This window comes from Mesocricetus auratus, unplaced genomic scaffold (genome assembly GCF_017639785.1).
Source record: "Mesocricetus auratus isolate SY011 unplaced genomic scaffold, BCM_Maur_2.0 Super-Scaffold_6730, whole genome shotgun sequence".
Lineage (NCBI taxonomy): Eukaryota > Metazoa > Chordata > Mammalia > Rodentia > Cricetidae > Mesocricetus > Mesocricetus auratus.
This window is the reverse complement of record NW_024429184.1, coordinates 112,528,121-112,552,058: the sequence shown is the minus strand read 5'-3', so window position 1 is coordinate 112,552,058 and position 23,938 is coordinate 112,528,121. Positions and strand designations below refer to the sequence as shown.

Below are 23,938 nucleotides of genomic sequence, written 5' to 3'. Positions count from 1 at the left end.
AAGAAACAGAGTATTTTGCTAAATTTTTTTTTGTCTTTTGAGGTACAACTGAACTTATAAAGAACTAGCTTTTATGTATGAAATGTGTTTGTTCATTTGTTTGAGACAAGGTAAATAACTCAGTATAGACCAGACTGACCTAGAAGATACAGAGGAGATTAAAGGCACCACACCCAGCTATTGAAGTTTTTAAATATAAAAAACTGTTGTCTAAGCCGGACACTGGTGGTGCATGCCCTTTTAATCCCAGCACTCTGTAGGCAGAGGCAGACTTTTTTAGTTTGAGGCCAGTCTGGTCTATGAAGCAAGTTCCAGGACAGCCTGAGATACATGTCTTTTGGTTTTTTTTTGAGACAGGGTTTCTCTGTATTGTTTTGGAGCCTGTCCTGGAACTCGCTCGGTAGACCAGGCTCGTCTTGAATTCATCGAGATCCGCCTGCCTCTGCCTCCCGAGTACTGGGATTAAAGGCGCCCGGCTTTGAGATACATGTCTTGATCCTCCCATCCCCAAAGTTTGTCTTGAGTAGAAACAGTTATTCTGAAAATGGTCTTAAACATTTTTAAGATTTTATTTAGTCATACATACAATAACATTTAGGTGTTATTATTTTGGTTTTTATTTTTTCTTTCTTTCTTTTTTTTTTTTTTTTAAGGTATTTTCTACTCCAGGTCATCCAAAACCAATATACAGCTCCTCAAACTTAAAGGCACCTTCTAAACTTTGCTCAGGGTCGAAATCTCATGATGTTCAAGAAGCTCTTAAGAAGAAACAGGTAACAGTCCCCATTCTTCTGCATGTTAGTTCTTTAGTGCTAACACCTTTACACTCGTGTTGCAGTAGAGCTATATGACATGCCGCACTTTCTCCTCATTTAAGACACTTAAAAATGATGAACAGACTGAAAAATGCTTGACAGTTGCCTTCAGTAGCCACATTAAATACAAGGAATAGATTTTGTTTGGTTCTGAGCATTAAACCAAGGGCCTTAAGCACACTGAGCTATAACTGATAATATTTTTATATGCTGTATTTCTTTTTCTCTATGCGGGGTATGGGTTTTCAAATCAGGGTCTTGTGCAGTCCAGGTTGCCCTGGAATTCACATTGTAGATCAGGTTGGCCTCGTATTCAGAGATCCTCCTGCCTCTGCCTCCCAAGTGCTGGATTAAAGGCAGGCGCCACCATGCCTGACTACCTTTTTTTTTTTTTTTTTCACACAAGGAAGAAAAGCAGATGGCTTTCTTTCTTTTCTAATTGGGGTGGTGGGATGAGGTTGGGGACGGAAACCCCAGAGCCTGGCACATGCTGGATAAGTATTCTACCAGTTAGCTACATCCCCAGCTCAAGGTATTTTCTTTTCCAATTCCTTTTTAAGGTCAAATAATGTTTCACATAAGTACAACATGCTTATGGTTCATCATATGACTCAGATTTGAGTAACACTGTCATTTCATAGGGGTTTCCAGTAAAACAAAACAAAATATTTATTTATTTACCTCTTGGCTTTTCAAGACAGGGTTTCATCTGTGTAACAGCCCTAGCTGTCCTGGAACTAGCTCTGTAGATCAGACTGGCCTTGACCTCACAGAGAACTGACTACATCTGCCTCCCAAGTTCTGGGATTAAAGGCATGCACCACTACCACTCCCTGACAAAAACATATATTTTTGTGTACTGTCTCCATAGAAAGGTTTGATTACCAGAAATGTAGAAACAACATTTTCTAGTCAAACAATTTTGAATCCGGATTATTCCTAGCTTATAGCTGTATCTCATATTTTAAAACTTTAAGCTTTAGAAATAAGGATTTAGCCTATTATACTGGAAAGTGAAAATAGTTTGCTTTTCTTTAAAGATACAAAGTATAGATATAAATTACATAGTTATACTGGAATTGTTGGGAAACTATATCCAAATGCTTCATTTCTGATTTTAAGGTTTCTTGTTTGTTGGGTTGGTTTGGATTTTAGACAGATTCTCCTTGTGTAGCCCAGGCTGATCTTTTGGCTTCAGTCTGGGTTTATAGACGGACATGTACTAGCCACACCTACTCCTCAGCAGCTACTTTCATCTGATTTTGATTTAGGAGGGAAAGTTCATTTCAGAGAAGAAATGAATTGTGAAGTATCATTGGCAGAGTTTTTTTTTTTTTTAATACATACTGTCTTCCTTCTTTATCTTGTATTCAGGAAGCAATGAAGTTACAGCAAGACATGAGGAAAAAGAGGCAAGAAATGTTGGAAAAGCAAATAGAATGCCAGAAGGTAGAGTAAGAACTCACCCTTTACTTTCTAGAATGTCATGTAGAATTGATGTACAAAGTTTTAATATTAAGGCTTTAGGGCTTAAATTTACTTAGTATAGATTTATTTTTTTATTGTTATTTTGTAGATGCTAATCTCTAAGCTAGAAAAAAACAAAAACATGAAGCCAGAAGAAAGGGCAAATATAATGAAGACCTTGAAAGAACTGGGAGAGAAGATCTCACAATTGAAAGATGAATTAAAAACATCTTCTGCAGTCTCCACACCATCCAAAGTGAAGACAAAGACGGAGGTACCCAATTCCATTTCTCCTCTAGCACATTTACAGGATATCTGCGATGTGTTTGGCCCTTTGAAATTGCAATGTGGTCCATGAGCAGCCCCCAAACTAGCTGGTAAAGTTACTACTGAACTAGTGGGAGAGAAGCAGTCTGTTAGAGAATAATGCCTTCTCACTAATGCTATAAGTTTAAAATCCTGCTTGGATAATGCTAGTGCTCGGGTTTACCTCAGGTCAAGTGCATTTTAAATAGGTGTTATACATATAAAATTAAGTAGGCATATACATATAAACCAGCCCTGATGAACTGTCCGTTTTGCCTTTTATGTTTTTAAAGGCCTAACATTTTATTTTGTGGGCTGGAGAGATGGCTCAGAGGTTAAGAGCACTGACTGCTCTTCCAGAGGTCCTGAGTTCAATTCCCAGCAACCACATGGTGGCTTACAACCATCTACAATTTAATCTGGTGCGTGCCCTCTTCTGGCATGTAATAAATGAATAAATCTTTAAATTTTTAAAAAAATTTTGTTTTTAGGGAAGATGTGGTTGTTTTTTTGGTTCTGCAGAAGTGACTTTGTTTATATGTGTGGTTTGTTTGAAATGGAGTGGCACTATATAGCTTTGAATGTGTTATCCTCCTGCCTTTACAGCCTGATTGTAGTCATTACAGACTTGTGCTACTGTAATGTGGGATAGGATTTGGGTTTTTTGTTTTCTTTTGTTTTTTATCCCGAGACAAGATTTCTCTCTGTGGCTTGACTGTCCTGGAACTCACTCTGTAGACCAGGGTGACCTCAAACTTAGAGATCTGCCTGCCTCTGCCTCCTAAGTGCTAGGATTTAAAAAACATGGACTATCACTGCTGTGGGATAAATTAAATATATGATGATTAAAATTTTTGAGATAGGGGCTGGAGAGATGGCTCAAAGGTTAAGAGCATTGACTGCTCTTCCAGAGGTCATGAGTTCAATTCCCAGCAACCACATGGTGGCTCACAACCATCTGTAATGAGATCTGGTGCCCTTTCCTGGCTTGCAGACATACATAGAGGCAGGATGTTGTATTCATAATAAATAAATAAAATCTTTAAAAAAAATTTTTTTGAGATAGGATCTTATATATCCCAGGCTGGTCTCAAACTTACTTTGTGGCCAAGGATAACAGCCTTGAACCTCCTTATGCTTCCTTCAATATCATCAACTTGTCACCGCACCCAGTGCTGGGAACTGAATTAGGGCCTTGTAAGGCAAGTGCACTCAGCAACTATACTCCCAGCACACATATCTCTATTTAAATTCAATATGTATCTCTATGTTGAAGGAAAAATTGATACAATATAAGAAGGAAAGAAATATTTTCTATTTCTAGCTATGCTATGATCTCTTACTAATAGAACATAAAACCATCGATTTTGACAAGAGAAAAGATGTAACACGCTAATTAAGAGAGTAATCAGGGCCATATCTTGGGAACCGTGGAATGGATCTGGCAGAGTCTATCAACCTGGCCAGTATTTAGTTAAAGCTTGCTTCAGATTTGGCTTTAAAAGACAAACGAACAAAAAAAAAAAAAAAAAGAGTAATCAGAAGTTCTGGATCCAGCTAACCCTAATTTTATCACCCTGTCCATTTCTTAACCCTAGCAGAGCACTTGCTTTGCTTTGTACAGAAGTTTCGTTGCATCATAGCTCTGTATTGGGATTTTTTAAGGTTACTTTCAGCCCTTGAAGAAATGGGAATAAACTTAATGCATGTGTCTGTATACATTTATATAAAAACATATGCAGCATATTCAAAATTATACTTTTTAAAAAATTTAGAAGTAAATTATTGGGCTGCCGAGGTGGCATGATGGGTTTGCTGCAAAGCCTGAGGACTAGCTTCCATGCACAGGACCCACATGGTGGAAGGAGAGTACTGAGTTCCACGGGCTGTGCTTTAACCTCCACTGGTGCGCTGTGTCACATGTGCACTCTAAGAAATATGTGGGTGTGTTTTGTTTTGAAAGGCTAACTCTTTCATCGGGGTTCTTTTGAAAGCTGGACATAGAGAAAAACTGTTTGTAGTACTGGCAATAGAAGCAAGGAGATATTCACAGCCAGTCTCAGTTGTGCCGTGAGTTCCAGGCGAGCTTGGACTGCATGGACTCTGTCTTTAAAAAAAAGATTCCTTTTTGTTTCTTTGTTTATTAATTTAATTTTTACATTCAAATCCCAGTTCTCGCTTCCCCCATTCTGTCCCCCATTTCCCATCTGCTCCTCGGAGAGGGTAAGGTCTCCCCTAGGAAGTCTACTAAGTCTGTTCCCATCATCTCATGGAGGCAGGACTCTACTCCCACACCCCTTGGTCTAGGCTGAGCAAGGTATCTCTCCATGTAGAATGGGCTCCACTAAAATCAGTTTGTGCATAAGACTTAGATCTTGGGCCCACTACCAGTGGCTTCATATATTGTCCCAGCTGCACCACTGTCACCTATATTAAGGGAGTCTAGTTCCGTCTTATGCAGGTTCCGCCTTTGTCAGACCAGAGTCAGTGATCTCTCACTAGCTAGGGGCGACTGATTCTGTGGGCTTCCCCAGCATGGTCTTGACTCCTTTGCTCACATTATTGCTCCTCCCTCACTTCCATTGTACTTCAGGAGCTTGGCCCATTGATTAGTTGTGGATTTCTGCATCTGCTTCCATCTGTTTCTGGAAGAGGGTTCTAGCTTCTCTGAGTTTGTGATTGTAGGCTGGGTTCTTTTATGTCTGGTATCCACTCATGAGTGAGTATATACTGTATTTGTCTTTCTGGGTCTGGGTTATCTCACTCAGGATGGTTTTTTTCTAGTTCTGTCCATTTGCCTGAAATTTTAAGGATGTCATTGTTTCTTACTGCTGAGTAGTACTCCATTGTCTAAATGTACCACATTTTCTTTATCCATTCTTCTGTTGAGGGGCATCTAGGTTGTTTCCAAGTTCTGGCTATTACAAATAATGTTGCTATGAACATAGTTGAGCAAATGTCCTTGTGGTGTAGAGTGTGCCTCCTTTGGGTATATGCCCAAAAGTGGTATTGCAGGGTCTTGAGGTAGGTTGACCCCTAGTTTTCTGAGAAATTGTCATACTGATTTCCACAAAGGCTGTACAAAGTTTGCACTCCCATCAGCAATGGAGGAATGTTCCCCTAACTCCAGCATAAGCTGTCATCATTGTTTTTGATCTTAGCCACTCTGATCAGTGTAAGATGGAATCTCAGAGTTGTTTTGATATACATTTCCCTGATGACTAAAGATATTGAACATTTCCTTAAGTGTCTTTCTGCCACTTGAGATTGTTCTGTTGAGAATTCTGTTTAGAGCTGTACCCCATTTTTTAGTTGGATGTTTTGATAGTTTGATGTCTAGTTTCTTGAGTTCTTTGTATATATTGGAGATCAGCTCTCTGTCAGATGTGGGGTTGGTGAAGATCTTTTGCCATTCTGTAGGCAGCCATTTTGTCTTGTTGACCCCGTCCTTTGCTTTACAGAAGCTTCTCAATTTCAGGAGGTCCATTTATTAATTGTTGCTCTCAGAGAGTCTGTGCTACTGGTAGTCTGTTTAGGAAGTGATCTGCTGTGCCTATGTGTTCAAGGGTATTTCTCTTCTATGAGGTTCAGTTTGGATGGATTTATATTGAGGTCTTTGATCCATTTGGATTTGAGTTTTGTGCATGGTGATAGATATGGATCTATTTGCAGTCTTCTACATGTTGGCAGCCAGTTATACCAGCACCATCTGTTGAATATATTTTCTTTTTTCCATTTTATACTTTTAGCTTGTTGGCCAAAATTCAGGTGTTCAGCCGGGCATTGGTGGTGCATGCCTTTAATCCCCGCACTTGGGAGGCAGAGGCAGGCAGATCTCTGTGAGTTCGAGACCATCCTGGTCTACAGAGTGAGTTCCAGGACAACTTCCAAAGCAATACAGAGAAACCCTGTCTCGAAAAGCAAACAAACAAAAAGATCAGGTGTTCATAGGTATGTGGGTTGATATCAGGGTCTTCAGTTCGATTCCATTGGTCTACCTATCTGTTTTTATGCTAGTACCAAGCTGTTTCCATTACTATAGCTCTATAGTAGAGCTTGAAGTCAGGGATGATGATACCCCTAGATGGTCCTTTATTGTACAGGGTTGTATTGACTATCGTGGGCTTTTTGTTTTTCCATATGAAGTTGAGTATTGTTCTTTTGAGGTCTGTGAAGAATTGTGCTGAGATTTTGATGGGGATTGCATTGAATCTGTAGAATGCTTTTAGTAAGATTGCCATTTTTACTATGTTGATCCCACCTATCCAAGAGCATGGGAGATTTTTCCATTTTCTGATGTCTTCTTTAATTTTTTTCTTAAGGACTTAAAGTTCTTGCCATACAGGTCTTTCACTTGTTTGGTTAGAGTTGCCCCAAGACATTTTATGTTATTTGTGACTATTGTAAAGGGTGATGTTTCTCTGATTTCTTTCTCAGCCTGTTTATCATCACTTTATAGGAAGGCTACTGATTTTTTTTTTGAGTTAATCTTGTATTCTGCTACATTATTGAAGGTGTTTATCAGTTATAGGAGTTCTCTGGCAGAGTTTTTGGGGTAAACTATCATATCAGCAAATAACAAGAGTTTGACTTCTTTTTCAATTTGTATCCTCTTAATCTCCTTTTGTTGTCTATTGCTCTAGCTAGAACTTCTAGTATTGTATTGGATAGATATGGAGAGGTGAACAGCGTTGTCTTTTTCCTCATTTCAGTGGGATCACTTTTGAGTTTCTCTCTATTTAGTTTGATGTTGGCTGTTGCCTTCCTGTGTATTGCCTTTATTATGTTTAGGTATATTCTTTGTATCCCTGTTCTCTCAACACCTTTATTATGAAGGGGTGTTGAATTTTGTCAAAGACTTTTTCAGCATCTAATAAGATTATCTTGTGGTTTTTTTTTTTTTTTTTCTTTCAGTTTGTTTATATGGTGAATTACATTGGCAGATTTTCCTATGTTGAACCATCCCTGTATCTCTGGGATGAATCCTACTTGTCATGGTGGATGATTTTTCTGATAAGCTTCCTTTTTAAAAGCTAGGCTTGGTGACACATACGTCTGTAAGGAAAAGGGGCTTTTTTAAAACATAAATCCAGGGGCTGGAAAGATGACTCATTGGTTAAGAGCACGTGCTCCTCTTGAGGAGGACCCAGATTTGGTTCTCAGCACCCACATCTTGGCTTACAACTACCTGTAATTCCAGTTACAAGATATCTATGCCCTCTTCTGACCTCCCTGAGTGCCAGGCACATACGTCTAGGCAAATAAAACACACAAATAAAGTAAAACTAAATTTAAAAAAAATCTTTAAAAATACAATTCAGATCTATTACTGATATTTCCTCCAGTGCCAGAGAGAACATATGAGGGTCCCTTTCCTCCCTCCCTGCCTCCCTCCAACTTGTAGGTTCTTTTTTGGGGGAGGGAGGGTTGGTTTTTTAAAACAGGGTTTCTCTGTGTAACAGCCCTGGCTTTCTTGGAACACACTCTGTAGAGAAGGCTAGTCAAAGTTTCAGTCATTCTTTTAACTCAACCTTTTAATTATTTATTTAATTATTGCATATGTGCCTTTTGCAAATTACAGGGGACTAGAGAACAGCTCAGTGTTTAAGAACAAATACAATTCTTCTAGAGGACCCAAGTTTGGTTCCCAGTTGCCACATCAAGTGGCTTCCAGCTATCTTCCGGGGAAGCTCTTTTTTGACTTCCTTGAGCACTATGTAAAGTGAAGACTGGTAATTTGTCTCATATGAAAAAAAGAGTGGAAATACTTAGAGAATCCAGTCTGCTAATCTGAAATTCTGTACTGTTCTTTGTACTATTTTATATATTAATTAATTAATTATTTAATTAATTAATGTAATTGTTTTAAGACAAGGTTCCTCTCTGTAGCCTGGGATGGCTTTGATTTGAAACATGCCTGCCTTAACCTCTGATTCCTGGGACTGTAGGTGTGAGCAAAGTTGGTAAATACTTGCTCTATATGGTTTTTGTGTGATTAGTTGTGTTTTATTATGCTGCTTGGTTAGCCCTTACACTTAACTTCCCATAGGAGTCATTATGCTGACTGTGTTTACAGTATTATATCTGTAAAGGTTAGCTTCCTCAGAGTGCACATGTCTTTCTATCTTGTTTTTTTTTTTTTTTTTTCCAGAGGAGAAGCAGGCTATTGTGTAGCTGTAATGCTCTGAATAAGATTTTAGTGTTTACCTGAAGTCTCCTTTTTCACTGTTAACTTTTCCCAGGCCCAGAAGGAGCTACTAGACACTGAACTGGACCTCCACAAGAGGCTCTCTTCAGGAGAAGACACAACAGAATTACGAAAAAAGCTCAGTCAGTTACAGGTTGAGGTGAGATTTAACCTATATAACATCTCAAAAAATAGATTTTCTCATTATTTACTTATGAAGGGTTAAGCTTACAATGTGCATTCCCTTCTATTTCCTGTTATTTAGGCTGCAAGATTAGGTATTTTACCTGTGGGGCGAGGAAAGACCATGTCCTCTCAAGGTCGAGGAAGAGGCCGGGGTCGAGGAAGAGGGAGGGGCTCACTAAATCACATGGTGGTGGACCACCGACCCAAAGCACTCTCAGTTGGAGGCTTCATTGAGGAGGAAAAGGATGAGTTGCTTCAGCATTTCTCAGTAAGTTTTCATGTAACTCATGGTAACTTTAAAAACAATGCACTCAGCACTTTTGTTTGTTACAGTCTGTGAATGTCAAATGATTTTTAGGTTAGAAATGTTAGTTGTTAAATCTTCAACCTTACCAAATTTTTATCAGTGTATTTTTGAAGTCAGTAAGTAGGTTTTACTCTGAAATTCCCTAACAATCTTCGGAAACACATTTGTAGAGGGACAATGTTCCAAAGCCAGATTTCATTTTAGGATTATTTCAGTTTACCAGGTATTCCTAGGCAGCAAATTAATCTGGAATAGAAGCAAAACTCAAATTATTAGGGTGGTAAGCATGTTTATTTGATCTGTGCTAACACTATATATAGAATGAACATGCTTACCACCCTAATAATTTGAGTTTGACTACAGACAAATAAACATGCATAGTATGTTCTCTTTCCAACCATTTACTAATTCATTTAATAGACATTTCTGAATTAGAGTTTTAAGTGGGTTTATGTAATGTTAAATGACTGTAAGTATGAAAACATGTGAAATTATATACAGTAAAGTCTTTTTTTAAAATTTTAGACAAGGTCTCAAGTACCCCAGGTTGTCCTCGAACCGCCTTGTAAGCAAGGATAACCTTGAATTTCTGATTCTCGTGCTTCCATTTTGAAAATGCTTAGATTACAGGCATGTATTTGTATACACCTCTGTGCCTGGGTTTAGGTAATACTGGGCATTTAACTAAGGGATGTGTGCTTCCTAGGCAAGCACTATACAGGTTGAGCCTCATCCCTAGACTCCAGAGGAAGTCTTTCTTCCGATTAAAAATCAAGTCTTAAACTGCCTACCATAATCACACAGATGACAAGTACTACACACAGGCAAGATAGCCAGGCTCCCCAGACCCAGGCAGCTTTTTACAAATTACATTATTTATTTATTTGGGGGTGGGGTGATGTACCAGGACATGCATGTGGGGATCAGAGAACAACTTTAGGCAGTTTGTCTCTTCTATTTGGGGATCTAGGATCCAACTCAGATCACCAGGCCTGATAGCAAGCACCTTTACCTGCTGAGCCATTTCACTGACACCCCCGACGTTTTAATTGCAAAAAGTATTTCTAACTCTAAACTGTGTTAAAGATGGTGAGGCCGATCATGATGAGGAAGGCCTCACTCACATGAAATGTATGTGGCTAGTGCTGGGGAGATAGTTCACTTGATGGAAAACATAAAGAACTGAGTCTAGATCCCTATCAGACTTGTAAATCTAGGCCAGCATCATACACTTATAACGCGAGTACTGGGGCAACAGAGACAAGCCCTGAGACTTGCAGCTAGTCAGGCTAGCCTGTTGTTGAACTCAGGGTTCAGTTAGAGTTCCTGTCTCAAAAAAATAGAAGAATGTATCAGGAAAGACACCAGTGTCAGTCAGCATCAGTTCTCCACAAGCAAATTCACCTCTGAACATGTACAGATCAACAAAAACTAAACATATAATATATAATATACAGTCCAGGTTATCTATAAAACATAAGAACATAGATCTTACTAGTGTAAAATCGGCAGACTTTAGGCCTAGAGGGATGACACAGCAATCAAGAGCATTTCCTGCTCTTGGTGGGGTTGGTGGTTGAAACAGGCTCTCTCCATAGCTCTGGTTATCCTAGAACACACTATGTAGACCAGGCTGGCCTTGAACACATCACCTTCCTCTGTCTCCCAAGTGCTGGAATGAATGGTGTGTGACACCACTGCTGGCTTAAAAAAGCGTGTTCTTGAAGGTGCCCCAAGTTCAGTTCCTGCACCCATGTAACTCACAACTGCTTGTAAATCTAGTGCTGAAGAATCTTCTTCAGCCCCCCTCAGGTACCTGTAGACACAAGGCATATACTCAACAGACCCACACACACATACATATGAATAAAGTAATCTTTTAAAAAGTTGGTAGACGTATTCTGTAAAGAGTCAAGTGGAAAGACATTATAGGGTCCTGTGGTCTACAAATGGTATCTGTCATGTTTTCTTCTCTCCTTTCACCTGCCTGTACTTTCATTTCCTCTGGTTTTCTTCTGCTCCCCTCTCCTCCCTTTGTTCATTCTGTTTTTCCTGTTTATTTACATGCTTTCTTACCTTGTAGTTTGTTGAGATCATCTCATGTGAGCCAGGCTAACCTCTCAAGCTTACTGTGTGGCCAAGACTTGCCTAGATCTCCTGTTCATCCTGCCTCCTAGTGCTAGACTTATGGGTGTGTACCACCAAAGTGGCTTTGTTTGATTTTTGAGACTGGGTTTAACTCTATAGTGCATGTTGGCCTAGAACTCATAATATAGTTTAGGCTTGCTTCAAACTCATGAAATCCCTGCCTCAACCTCCTTCCTAAATGATGAAGCCTGTACCTAGTCTCCCTTTTTTCCTTTAATAACCATTGTAATAAAATACAAACTGTTTTTAGTTTATAGCCCATCAGAGGCCAGGATGCTTAGTAAGGTACAGTGGTGTGCCCTATTGTCCTTGCACTTAAGACCTGAAGCAAACAGATCACTTTAGTTCAAGTCGTGAGACTAGAAAACAGGAGCATTACTCCCCCACCCCCACCCCCATTTTGAGACAGGGATTTTCTTGCTCTATAGGCCAGGCTGGCTTCAAACTCAAGGGATCCACCTACCTCTGCTTCCTGAGTGCTGGGATTAAAGGCGCGTTTCACCACCACCATCTGGCGAGAATCCCACCTCTTAAGAAACAAAATCAATGGTGGTGGCCCATGGCTTTAATCCCAGCACTCAGGACGCAGAGGCAAGTGGATCTCTGTGAGTTCAAGGCCAGCCTGGCCTACAAAGCATTCCAGGACAGCTAGGAGAAACTCTGTCTTGAAAAAAACAAAAACAAAAGAGCAAAAGAAACAAACAAAATTAGACTTCTGTGTTACATGTGGTTTGTGAACTGTAGTTTGCAGAGCTCTGGCATATATATTTTATTACTTTTAGATATTAAATAAAAAGTTTAAAGCATTGTTCTTAAGTATGAAATATTGTAATACATGAGTAGAACTTTATATAAGTTCAGGAAAAACTTTTTAAAAAGAATATTTTCTTTAAGTCACAGGGATGTGAGGACAGGACAGTAAAGATCCATTTTTGTTGGTGCTGCTTTGTTTTTGTAGAGATTTGTTTATGTGTATACTTGTGAGAGAGAGAGAGAGAGAGAGAGAGAGAGAGAGAGAGAGAGAGAGAGAGAGAGAGAGAGAGAGAGAGAGAGAGAGAGAGAGAGAGAGAAATGTGCATGCATGCAGGTACCCAACAAGGCCAGCAGAGGGCATCACATCCCCTGGAGCTGAGCTGTAGTTAAAAATGGTTGTGAGGCCCTCAAGAGGAGCAGCAGGTGCTTTTAGCCTCCAAGCAATCTCCCTGGCCCTTTGGTGGTTTTGTTGTTGTGTTTAACTTTTTGTTTGTGTGTTTTGAGATGCAGTTCTATGTAATTAAACCTGACTTCAAACTCATTACATCACCAAGACCTGCCTTGAATTATTGATCCTCTTGTCTCTATTGCCTAAAGTGCTGGGATCCAGAATGTGCCACCATGTCTGGCTGATGCTAAAGAGGTTTATGTAGAATTCTCATTATGGATTTTCAAGTTTAACACTGAAGCTGATAATTCTAACTTGTAGAGTCTTACTTAAAGGACACAGACAGGCATTTTGGCACTCTCCTTCATCCCTTCCTTAGGAGATTTGGCTGAGCACAGTATGAAAAGATGTTTTCCTAAATGTTGAGACTGCTTAGACTGAGCAGAGGAATGTTTCAAGTGTCAGACACTAAGTGGTCTATTTGTTGCTTTGAGGTAGACTCTTGCTATATCACCCTGGCTGGCCTGGCATACAATCTGTAGACTAGGCTTGCCTCAAACTCAGAGACTTATCTGCCTCTGTCTTCCAAGAGTTGGAATCCCAGGTGTGTACCACCATTCCTGGCTCTAACAATAAAACTTTTTATTGTGTTAGTGTGGTTTATTTGTTATACTCAGTGAAGTAGGGTGTAGTAACTTGGATTTCTTTTTCTTCTTTCTTGATTACAAAATAACGTACTTTTCTCAGGATTCATCTGGCTGCAAGTAACATATTTTGAAAATGTAAGCTATCTTCTTTTGAGTGTGAGGTGTACATGTATGTGTGCCTTCCTGTGCTTGCACATGTGTGTGCATGTCTGACATTGACAGTAACTGTTTTGTTTTTTTCTCTATCACTTTCCATTCTACTTTTTGAGGCGCTGTCTCTCATTGGAATGTGGAGCTTATTGCTGCAGCTAGACTGGCTGGCAAGGATCTACCTGTCTCTGCCCTTGCTTTCCTCCCCAGTATTGCAGTTACAGAATCTCTGCTGCTCCTAGTTTTTATGTAGCTGCCAGGGATTTGAACTCAGGTCACCATGATTGGTGACACAGCAAGTTCTTTAGACACCAAGCCTTTTCCTCCACCTTTCTTCTTTTTCTTTTTTTTTTTTTCTTTCTTAAAAGTTTAATTTGTCATGTGTGTGTGGAGCTCAGAGGAAGACTTGGGATTTGCTTCTCCTTTCCCCATGTAGGACTGAACTGACACTTGGCAAGTGCTGAGCCATCTCACCCACCCTCTTTTCTTTCCAGAAGAATGTTTAGTTGGGGGCGGGGGAGGCTGGAGAGATGGCTCAGAGGTTAAGAGCACTGGCTGCCCTTCCAGAGGTCCTGAGTTCAGTTCCTAGCAACCATGTGGTGACTCAACAGTCATCTGTAATGAGATCTGGTGCCCTCTTCTGGGGTGGAGATATACACAGAGACAGACTATATACATAATAAAATCTTTTTTTAAAAAAAGACTCTTCAGGGATATTTTAGCATTACTTGAACACACAAGCTCCTACTATATTTCTCTTCTACTTTTCTGCTATGTTGACTGGTAGTCATTTTTCCCTCATGCTACCAGAATGTCTGCAGCAACCACAAACACCACAGCTTCCAACAAGAATGTCCAAAGGTAAAAAAAGGAGGTTATGTTCCTTATGCCAGCTTTTAAAATAAAAGTCTTCCCAATAAGCTTTCCTAATTCTCCCATGCCGACTCACACCTAGTAATGTGTTTTCAAGACTTAGTCATAAGTCTCTCTCTCTCTCTCTCTCTCTCTCTCTCTCTCTCTCTCTCTCTCTCTCTCTCTCTCTCTCTCTCTCTCTCTCTCTCTCTCTCTCTCTCTCTCTACACACACAGACAATCCATCTTTTCTGAGGGAAACAGTCACCGTGATTAACTTTAACTACTCTCGAGTTGCCCTCTGAGCAAAATTGTCCTCAAGATTCTGTTAAAATGGAGAAAAGCTAAGGTTGTTGACTATGGAACAGTATCTTTCATGGTCTTCACTGAAGAAAATTTAGAATATGAAATATAAGAGAAAGTAAACAGTACCAGCCTGAGATATTTTAGAATCTTGTATGTGGGGTGTGGGGGTGGAGGCTGCTAATGCCATGACTCTCACGTGCTAGGTCAGCGACAACCGGTGGGAGCAGGTTTTCAGGGCTGAAGAGGTCATTAAGCTTGTGGATCAGTGTAGTTTTGTGGTACAAGGCTTGCACATAGTGGTGCATAGCATACACAAGACCCTAGGTTCATTCCTGTCTCTCTATAAAGAAATAAGTAAATAAATGTCTTCATTAATATTTGCTAAGAAGTATTTAGAAAGTAGTACTGAGGAAAACTCTTAGGGATTAGGATATAACTGTGACGGACCCTTGCATAGTGTATGAAGGCCCTGGGTTCAATCCACAGTACTACCAGGAAGGAAGGAGGGAGGGAAGGAAGGGAGGGAGGGAGGAGGGAAGGGAGGAAGGAAGGAAGGAGGGAGGGAAGGGAAGAAGGAGGGGGAAGGAAGGAAGGAAGGAGGAAAGGGAGGGAGGAGGGAAGGGAGGGAGAAAGGAAGGGAGGAAGGAGGGAGGGAAGGAAGGGAGGAAAGAAGGGAGGAAGGAAAGGAAGGGAGCAGAAGTTTTACCATGGACCAGGACAGTATGACTTTTTTTCTTTTAGATTGGATCTCATTCTGTAGTCCCAACTCTTTCTGGAACTCACAGTGTAGCCAGGCTGAACTTGAAGTAATCCTATGTCTCAGCCTCCACAGTGCTAGGATTATAGCTAGGGAATTCTGAGCGTTTGAGAAGAGAGAGCTGAGCCCCTTGGTGCTCATCTATAATCCTAGTGCTCAGGAAGCTGAGACAGCAGGAGGTTGAGAGATCTGGCTCTGGGAAAGAAGGCCATGGGGAGGAACTGAAAGCTGCAGTGTGGTGACTGACACAGATGACTCACCTCAAACATGTAAATACAGAGTAAGGAGGTCAGCCATTGAGCGAGGGAAGCATTCGTTATCCTCATCCACACTGTTAAGGCACCAAATGCACTGTCTTAACCTAAGGGCCCCACCAGACCATTACACTTTTTAAATAGCACAGTATTTGAAGAGATCCTTAGTAAATATGAGTGCATGCTTATGTGTTCTTTTAAAACACACTTTAGGCTGCAAACCAAACGTCAAAATTCAAAGACCGTCGGCTACAGATATCATGGCACAAGCCTAAGGTACCGTCTATATCTACTGAGACTGAGGAAGAGGAAGTCAAAGAAGAGGTAAATCCAACCATTAAAATAAGACTTGAATTAACGGTGCTTCCTTTCTAGTCTCTTTCTGTCAAATACTATGCATTTAAAAATAGGCACTCACTTTTCTTTCATTTAGTTAGGTAAACCAGTCTAGAAGTAATAGCCTCTTAACATTTGAGAAGTAATTTTGCAATCTTGTATTCTAATTAGTTTATTAGCAAGAACATGGAGGCCACAATGTAAATTATTTGATTCTATAATCCGGGTTTTAAAAGAATCAGTTTTTTTCTAGTTAATGAAGTATATTATGGCTATATGGATAGGGTCATATAACAAAAACAGGAGTGTTCCCAGGTTGGGAAGAAAGTAAGTCTTCCATGTTGGTAATGTTTGCAGATATTTCTACTTTGTATAAGATGTGGACTGTCATGTCATAAAGGAAGTTAGCATATCCACTCCTTACAAACCCATTATAGATATCCCAGAAAAAAAAATTGGCAAACTTGATTTTCCTTACTTTTATTAATGAAATAGTTTTAATTATTTTTATGACTGACAGCATATATATATATACACAACACATATACATATATTTACTAACTTTTTCTAAACATCAACATAATACTTTGTTTTGTTCTTTTGCTTCTTGAGACAGGGTTTTACCATGTGGCCTAGACTACCTTCAAACTCACAAAACTGCTGCCTCAGTCTCCTGAGTGCTAAGCTTATAGGCGTGTAGTGAGAGACTGATTTCCACATAGCACTTTATTTTCTTAGTGATATTGGGATAGAAATCTTTTTTTCTTCGTGGGGGGCAGGAGGTGTTGTGAGCCTAGCCTTTAATAGCTGAGCCATCCCTCAAGCCCTGGGATAGAAATCTTAATATTTTTAATATAAATGGGATAAATAGTAATATACATTTATTTCTAAGGTGTGTTCTGGGATATGGGAAGGAGAAATGGGTTGGAAGTACAAAATCACAGCCAGATAGGAAACGTAAGTTCTAGTATTCTGTTAGAACATTAACCACATTATATTGACAGCTCAAGGTATTGTGTTGCATAATTCAAATTCACTATTAAGAATGTTGGATGTTGTGGCGCACACCTTTAATCCCAGCACTCAGGAGGCAGAGGCAGGCGGATCTCAGTGAGTCCGAGACCAGCCTGGTCTACAGAGCGAGTTCTAGGACAGCCTCCAAAACAATACAGAGAAACCCTGTCTCCAAGAAAAAGAATGTTGAATGTTACCATTACAAAGAAGCAAACATCTTTGTTATATCTGAGTTGAGTTGATCAATACACATAGTTTAAATGTGGCAAGATACCAGTCACACTGTTCTCCATATTAAAAGATTGAGATTGGTTGGTTGATAGTTTTGTTTGTTTTGCCCTGAAAATAAACTCCTTGTCTATTTTTGTAAATTGGACCTGGGCTTTTATGTTAGTCTGCTTGTCTGGTGGATGTCAACTTTGTGTTTATGCACAGCTAAGAGGATGTACTCTCTCTCTCTCTCTCTCTCTCTCTTTTTTTTTTTAGGAAACAGAGACCTCAGATTTGTTTTTGCATGATGATGATGATGAAGATGAAGATGAATATGAGTCTCGTTCGTGGAGAAGATGAAATTTCATGCGAGCTGTGTAATTTTTAGAAATATTGTTTAGAAGAACAACTTTTTAAAATTATTTAAAGAAGTCAATGAGCCAAATTTTTTTTTATTTTTCTCTTCAGCACAGTAAGTTTAAGGACAGCAAGTTGCTATTCAAACACATCTCATAATTGTCTGTGATATCAAATCACCAAAGGCCATGACTTTGTGCAGTTGTGAAGATCCGCAGGAGTGACTGGATTCTCTAGAACCTTACCTTCCGCGCCATTTGTGTATGCTCTTGGTGCTGGGTTACAATGTAAAGACAGGGTGTTCAGAAATTTTATTTTGAATTATAAATCTGCTGATAAAAATTTCATTAAATGTCAAAATCGCCTGGAATCTCTTAACTCTTAGCTATTATGGATGGGTCGTCAGACAGTAGGAGATATTAATAATTTAAATACCCTTTTCTTTCAAGGATGGTCTTGGAGAAAAGTAAATTTAATTTTTTTAACTATGGAAGAACCCACTTTATAGTCAGTCTTTTTCAGAGTTTATGTGCAGTAATACTTCAGCAAAACCCACCACTGTCCACAGATGCTGCAGAGCACTGTAGCTGGCTCTGTGGTTCCCATCCTCTCCTCACACTCTTCTGGGGCTTCTCCGTTCACCCTTCCTTGTTCTGATATATGGTGAGCATTGTTTCAGTTGGTCCTCTCTTCTTTTAAATAATTCTCATTTTGCCTTTTGTCCCTTCACTCATTCCCGTTATCTTCCTTATCCCTTTTGATTAATAGGCCTAACTTTTAAAATAAGTGATTCAGTTGGGCAATCAAGAGTCAGTCATCAATAAAAGGTTTAAACCAGCACCTTTATAAATAAGTGATGTTTTGATAACAATAAAGGCAGAATTTTAGAGGAAAGAGTTCTTGGCTTCCCTCCCTTTTAAAGCTTCAGGGTAGTTATAGTTACACAAAAGGGTTAAAGATACCTGAAGTTCTTTTCCTAAATTGTTACCATGATGGTGAGGTGCTGAGATGGGGGTTAGGAGTCTGCATATGCTAGTAATAAATGAGGTTCTAACTTGACATTGATCAGATGACCTTATATTTTCATAATTTTATAGATTTTGCTGTCCATGAACATATGCATACGTAGGCAGTTTCCTTTACCGTGTGCATTTTTACTGTACACTGTACAGAGTATCTGTTAGGTAAAATATACGTGTAAATTTATGTCCTTGTGTTCTGAATGTTAGATGGAAAAGCAGAGGAGCAACACTACACTGTACTGACCACTGGGGAAATGAAATGATTACTGTACATAAGATGTCACTTTTTCAAGGAGATACACATCTGTGTTTATAAGATGTGTGGTGTGAAATTTGAAACTTCCTGTTGGCTGCAGAAGTTTTTTGGTGATCACTAAAGTGTCAGGGATTTTGTTCCCTGAGGTAAACACTGTTTCTTTAAATAGAAACAGTTCACTCAGAAACCTAAGACCATCAGGACTCTAGATTTACATAGTGACAAGGGTTAGATCCACCTTCTGGTCATCTTTTTCCTTCGTACTGTCTGTCTTGGAATGATGTGTCAAACTCCAGGATCCTTTTTAAGTTCATGTAGTTTTCCCTTTGTAGTGGGGCTTCCTCTCCAGGTTATTGTGTTTCTCATGACACCGAGGCTGTCGTGAGCCTACAAAGAAGGAACATGTTAGAACAGGGAACCCACCATAAGCATCTTGCTCCTTACTTCTCCATCATCCTGAATGAAATTTTCTAGATGTCTGTGGCTCAGTCAGTATATATTTGAAAAGATTCATTGTGGTGAATATTTTGAGTCCTGACCATTTAAACGTGATAGAGGGAACAAAGGATTTATATATTTTTTGTACAAAGTTTTTCTTAAACTGTATAATTTTGTAAATAATTTGTTTGGTTTTTTTTTTCTTTTGTGTACTAAAACTACCAGCGTATAGATTTCAATAAGAATTGTTGTATTTTTGTATTTGGAAACTGAAAATTACAGTAAATTAGTGAAGCCGTAAGAAAGTCTCCGTAGACGGACATTCGACAGAATGAGATTCCTTTTCATGTGATTTTTTTTTTTGACCTTAGAACTGACATCTTTAAACACTCACTGTAGAGAGAGTTGAGGATTTCTTTGGCTTTGTAGTTATTGGGGCAAAAGATGAGAGTAAAAGGTGCTAATGTGAAGAATAGGTCATTTTTCATTAAGGTTTTAGTTCCTTAGTGCAAAACTTGGGTTTTCAGTATTCCTAAAAATAACAAGTTCTTTTCCAGTGTGTTTCACTCAAAAATGAATTATAAAAAGGGATTAATTACACTTAAGGTTAGTATTAAATAGCAGAATATGTGTACATGTGTATATCTCCTTAACCCCCATCCACAATCCCCAACCGTTAGGATTTCACACCAAGACTTGTTTTCTTGTCATCTTTGTTTATAGAGAGAACGTTTAGCATTTGAGGCAAATTCTGCTGTTCCTAGTGTGTAGGTGCTCCATGAAGCAGAGCAGCAATGTGACTAAGGCAGTCAGATTTACTAGATTTCTGCCCAAACATAAAAAGGTTACCCCAAGGATTGCGAAATTTCTCTGTGTCATCTTTTGGGAAAATGTCACCAGCTGAGATATTGGAAAGTCCTTTTACAGTAAAAAAGATCCACGGTGATGGATGATTATTTCAAAAAGAAAAAAAATCATGTGAAAAGGAATAGTGTTTCCTCTTGATGTATAGTATGCCTGTATTATAGTTTTTACAAGATTGTGAACTTGTGTAATAGTATATAGGAGATATTGTTGAATTTCTAACTGTTTATACATTTAAATTCATATATGTAATGTTTGTTTTATTGATTACAATCTGAATTTCTAAGAAGCATGTTGACTTTTGCAATAAAGATGCAATATGGAATGGTTCACAATTGGGGGGGAGAAAAAAAGATGAAAATATTACAAATTTTAAAAATCTGGAAAATTTATGAACCATTCCAAAAATTATAACAATCACTAAAAGAGCTGTAATTCTGGCTTGTTCTGGAAAGAAAGAAATGTGAGTGTGAGCTTGCTTGTGAGCCTGAGTGAGCAGTGGATATTCATGAATGCTTTGTGTGCAGGAGAGACTGTTGCTCAGCATGAAGTTGGATTCAGATCCACTGGTTTAAATGTTGAAAAGAATTATTCCTTCAGTAGGGTAGTCAGGACAGCAGAGAAGCAGGCGGCATATACCTTGTACTCTCTGCAGCTGGGAGGCTGGAACAGTAACTTACAAGTTGAGTCCCACCAGAGATCCAAAGTGAGATCCTAACTCAGAAAAAGAGGGAGGAGGGAAGACTGGGAGAAAAATATGCTAGTTAAGCTAGTAAGTCACCCTAAAAGGAGGGGAGGGAGGGCTAGAGAGATGGCTCAGAGGTTAAGAGCATTGGGTGTTCTTCCAGAGGTCCTGAGTTCAATTCCCAGTGACCTCGTGGTGGCTCACAACCATCTGTAATGAGATCTGGTGCCCTCTTCTGGCCTGGAGACAGAGGACACCATACAAAATAAATAAATAAATAAATAAATAAATAAATAAATAAATAAATAAATAAATAAATAAATCTGAGAGAGAGAGAGAGAGAGAGAGAGAGAGAGAGAGAGAGAGAGAGAGAGAGAGAGAAAAGAAAAATATTGTTGTACAGATGTCTGTGTACCACATTTTTATTGCCTACAGAGGTCAGAAGAGGGCTTTGGAGTTCCTAGTTCCTGGAACTGGAGGTTGACTGTTAACTGCCGTGTGGGTGCTGATGGTGTCTTCTGGAAGAGCAGTGTTCTTAACTATTGAGCCATGCCTCTAGCCCCCTAATTATCCTTTCAGAACCATGTTTTTGGGTCGTGCATTACTTTGTATCTGAGATACAAAGCGCAAGCAATTTAACAAAGACATTTCTTTTAGTACCAACAGTAAGAAGGATATTCAAAATAGGAGAACAGGAGCTTTCAGAAAAGATGGATTACAGATGCATAAGTGCTAACTGGGAAGGTTTGCAGGTATGAACAGGAAAAGGCAGCACCAGGATTCCAGGACAGAATGTATGCTACTGGACACTTGCTAATTTTCAAGTCGATATTATAAAATACCCCCCCAAGTGGCTATGCCTTCTCTAAGAATGGTCTTTTTTTTTTAACTTTTTCAGAACATACTGAAAAATGATTGATTCTATTCTCATATTTTCAAAAAAATAGAGAAGTGTCTATATAATTTGAATGGCAAAGGAGTTGGCTGTCAACATTTGTTTTGAATAGATCATAGATGATCCCATGTATATTGATTGCTTCTAGAACTTGGTTGGGGACAGGCATTCTGAACTGTGTCCAAGATAACACTATTTTTGCTAAAATGGAACTCTGGTTAGCAGAAATTATTGGCTTTGTTGAAGTATGTTGTGTTGGTTTTTTTTCTCCTGATTCTGATGTAAATTATACTAAAGGCAAAAAAACCCAAAAAGATAAATAATAGGTTATGAGCCCCAGATATGACCTAGTCAGACTTAAGTTGTAGTAGATGCGAACCTGGTGTGTGTGTCCAGGTTGGACCACATTAATTTCAGGGTAGATCCGCACATTTTATATTTTCTTACTTTAGGAGCTAAGCATCATTGGCTCACACTAACACTGCAATGGTATGTGTTACAAATCACTTTCACCTCTGCTAAACTAATATAACCAAGAGTTGGTGTTTCAAAGGAGCATCTGCCATCCGTTCTTGTAGCTGCTAAGTTGTCAGCCTTGGGTTAACCAAACCATTCCCCCATTGTCATGGAAGTCGTTTGGTGGTCAAGATGAGAGGGTAAAACATTGCTTTTATGTTTATGTCAGATCCTGTTTGGGTGTTTTTTACTCGATTTTAAAAATCAGTTTTAGCTTTGCTATTATCTCATGAAGCATATTGTGCCTTTTTCATTCACCCCCAAACTGCTGTTTTCATGAAAATAGCAAGGGCTAACCTGGACCTTGCTGTGTTAGTTTGTCCTCAAGGAGGAATGAGGCCGCCCATATACTGTTTGAGTTCATAGACCACATGCTGTCCATCTGTAAACATGGGTTTGTGAATAAAGTTAAGTTCCAGTCCCTGAACTACCTGCCCTCCCAACTAGCGCTACTTGCCATGGGATTCAGCTGCTAACGGTTAGAGCCTGCAAGGGACTCCAAAGGGCAACCTTCACAGCAACCTAGACCCATGTTCTCCCATGTAGACTGCCCTTAGTGCACATCAAACGAAAGTTCACACGACAGCACTGACTGCAGAGCACACCTGCTTTTATGTTAGACAGAGTCTTAGTCTGAACTGTTGGGCCTTTAGTTATGCCTAAGATGAGCTTCTTGGGTTACAGGATGAGCTGACTCTAAATACCTTCTCACTGTGATGTCAGTACCATTTTAAATACTAAATGATGTATTTACTTTGCTTGGAAAGAACTCTGGGGTCCAAAGCTGACCTTCGGCCTAGAAGGTAAAAAGGAGTTGAATAAGCTTTTGGTGCTGTCACCTGAAGGGTATTTTTTACTCTTAGGTTTTAAAAGCAGACTCTTCTGTGAGCCCAAACAAAGCCCCCACCCCCCACCCCAACAAGAAAGCACCTTGTGAGAAACTTTGGGAGACTGGTGTTCTTTGGTTTGTACCCCTTTTCTTGAGATGCTTGCTATGCAGTTGGCACTGCAACTTAGGTAGTTGAAGTCACTGCAAAGATTATTTACGTGTATAACACGTATGTGTATGTACATATGGGAGCTACTTGACACAACTGTTTAAATCTGATAATAAATAATAAATTATTTTTTCTTTGAATTTAATTTTGTACTTAGAATTTATCTTAACCATCAATGAGTTTTTATATTTGTGATAAAATTGCATACATTCTGACATTGTGCAATGGGGTTTTAAACAGATGCTTTTAAGTCTCTAAGAATTACAATCGATAAACTGATATAGTAAAAATGATTGCTTTCTTGGTTTTTTTTTCTCATTTTTAACATCTCATTTTCTCCTCTGATTCTCACTTGAATTCTTTTGCCTATTAAAACTTCATTTTTCTCTTTAGTTGTCAGGTAGTAGTACTGTTCAGGGTTATGAGGGAAGGTGACATTTCAGTTCATGCACAGAGTACACTTGGTGAATAGGGTCCATTGGGTCTGTGTGGTAGAATAATCAGCACTGATGGCATTGCCAGTTTCTTGCACACTCTTGTTTCTAAACCTCTTGTCCACGTGCCAGTCAGGTTCCGTAGGCAATCAGACCACACTTCCTTATGCCTCCGTGCTACCACACCAACATTTTGGCTACTTTAAAACTTTTTGGATGACTAGTTTTGAATGCAGACTGTGACTCGGGGCACAGCAGCTGTCTGCTTTCTATGCTCACAACTAGGGGGAGATGTGGAACACTTATGTCTTTGTTTAGTCTTGAAAATTCAGTTTGGGAAAGGGACAAGAGGCTTCCCTGGGGTCACAGCCTGGAGTGCAGGGAGCAGGAT

General features: G+C 39.3%; 1 protein-coding gene across 4 annotated transcripts in view; it reads left to right on the top strand.

The window, feature by feature from the left end:
• The window catches only part of Rbm27 (RNA binding motif protein 27), a 71,797-nt gene extending 51,367 nt beyond the window's left edge, over positions 1 to 20,430 (top strand). For 3 of the 4 annotated variants that reach the window (XM_005069177.4, XM_005069176.4, XM_021226639.2), the window contains 7 exons: positions 654 to 773; positions 2,190 to 2,264; positions 2,392 to 2,556; positions 8,831 to 8,935; positions 9,041 to 9,229; positions 15,736 to 15,846; positions 17,359 to 20,430. In XM_005069177.4, the coding sequence (XP_005069234.1) occupies positions 654 to 773; positions 2,190 to 2,264; positions 2,392 to 2,556; positions 8,831 to 8,935; positions 9,041 to 9,229; positions 15,736 to 15,846; positions 17,359 to 17,442 (849 nt within the window). In that variant the 3' untranslated portion in view covers positions 17,443 to 20,430. The remainder of the gene's footprint in view (positions 1 to 653; positions 774 to 2,189; positions 2,265 to 2,391; positions 2,557 to 8,830; positions 8,936 to 9,040; positions 9,230 to 15,735; positions 15,847 to 17,358) is intronic. The other variant, XM_021226640.2, reaches the window with a different exon arrangement.
• Positions 20,431 to 23,938: the final 3,508 nt, after the last annotated feature.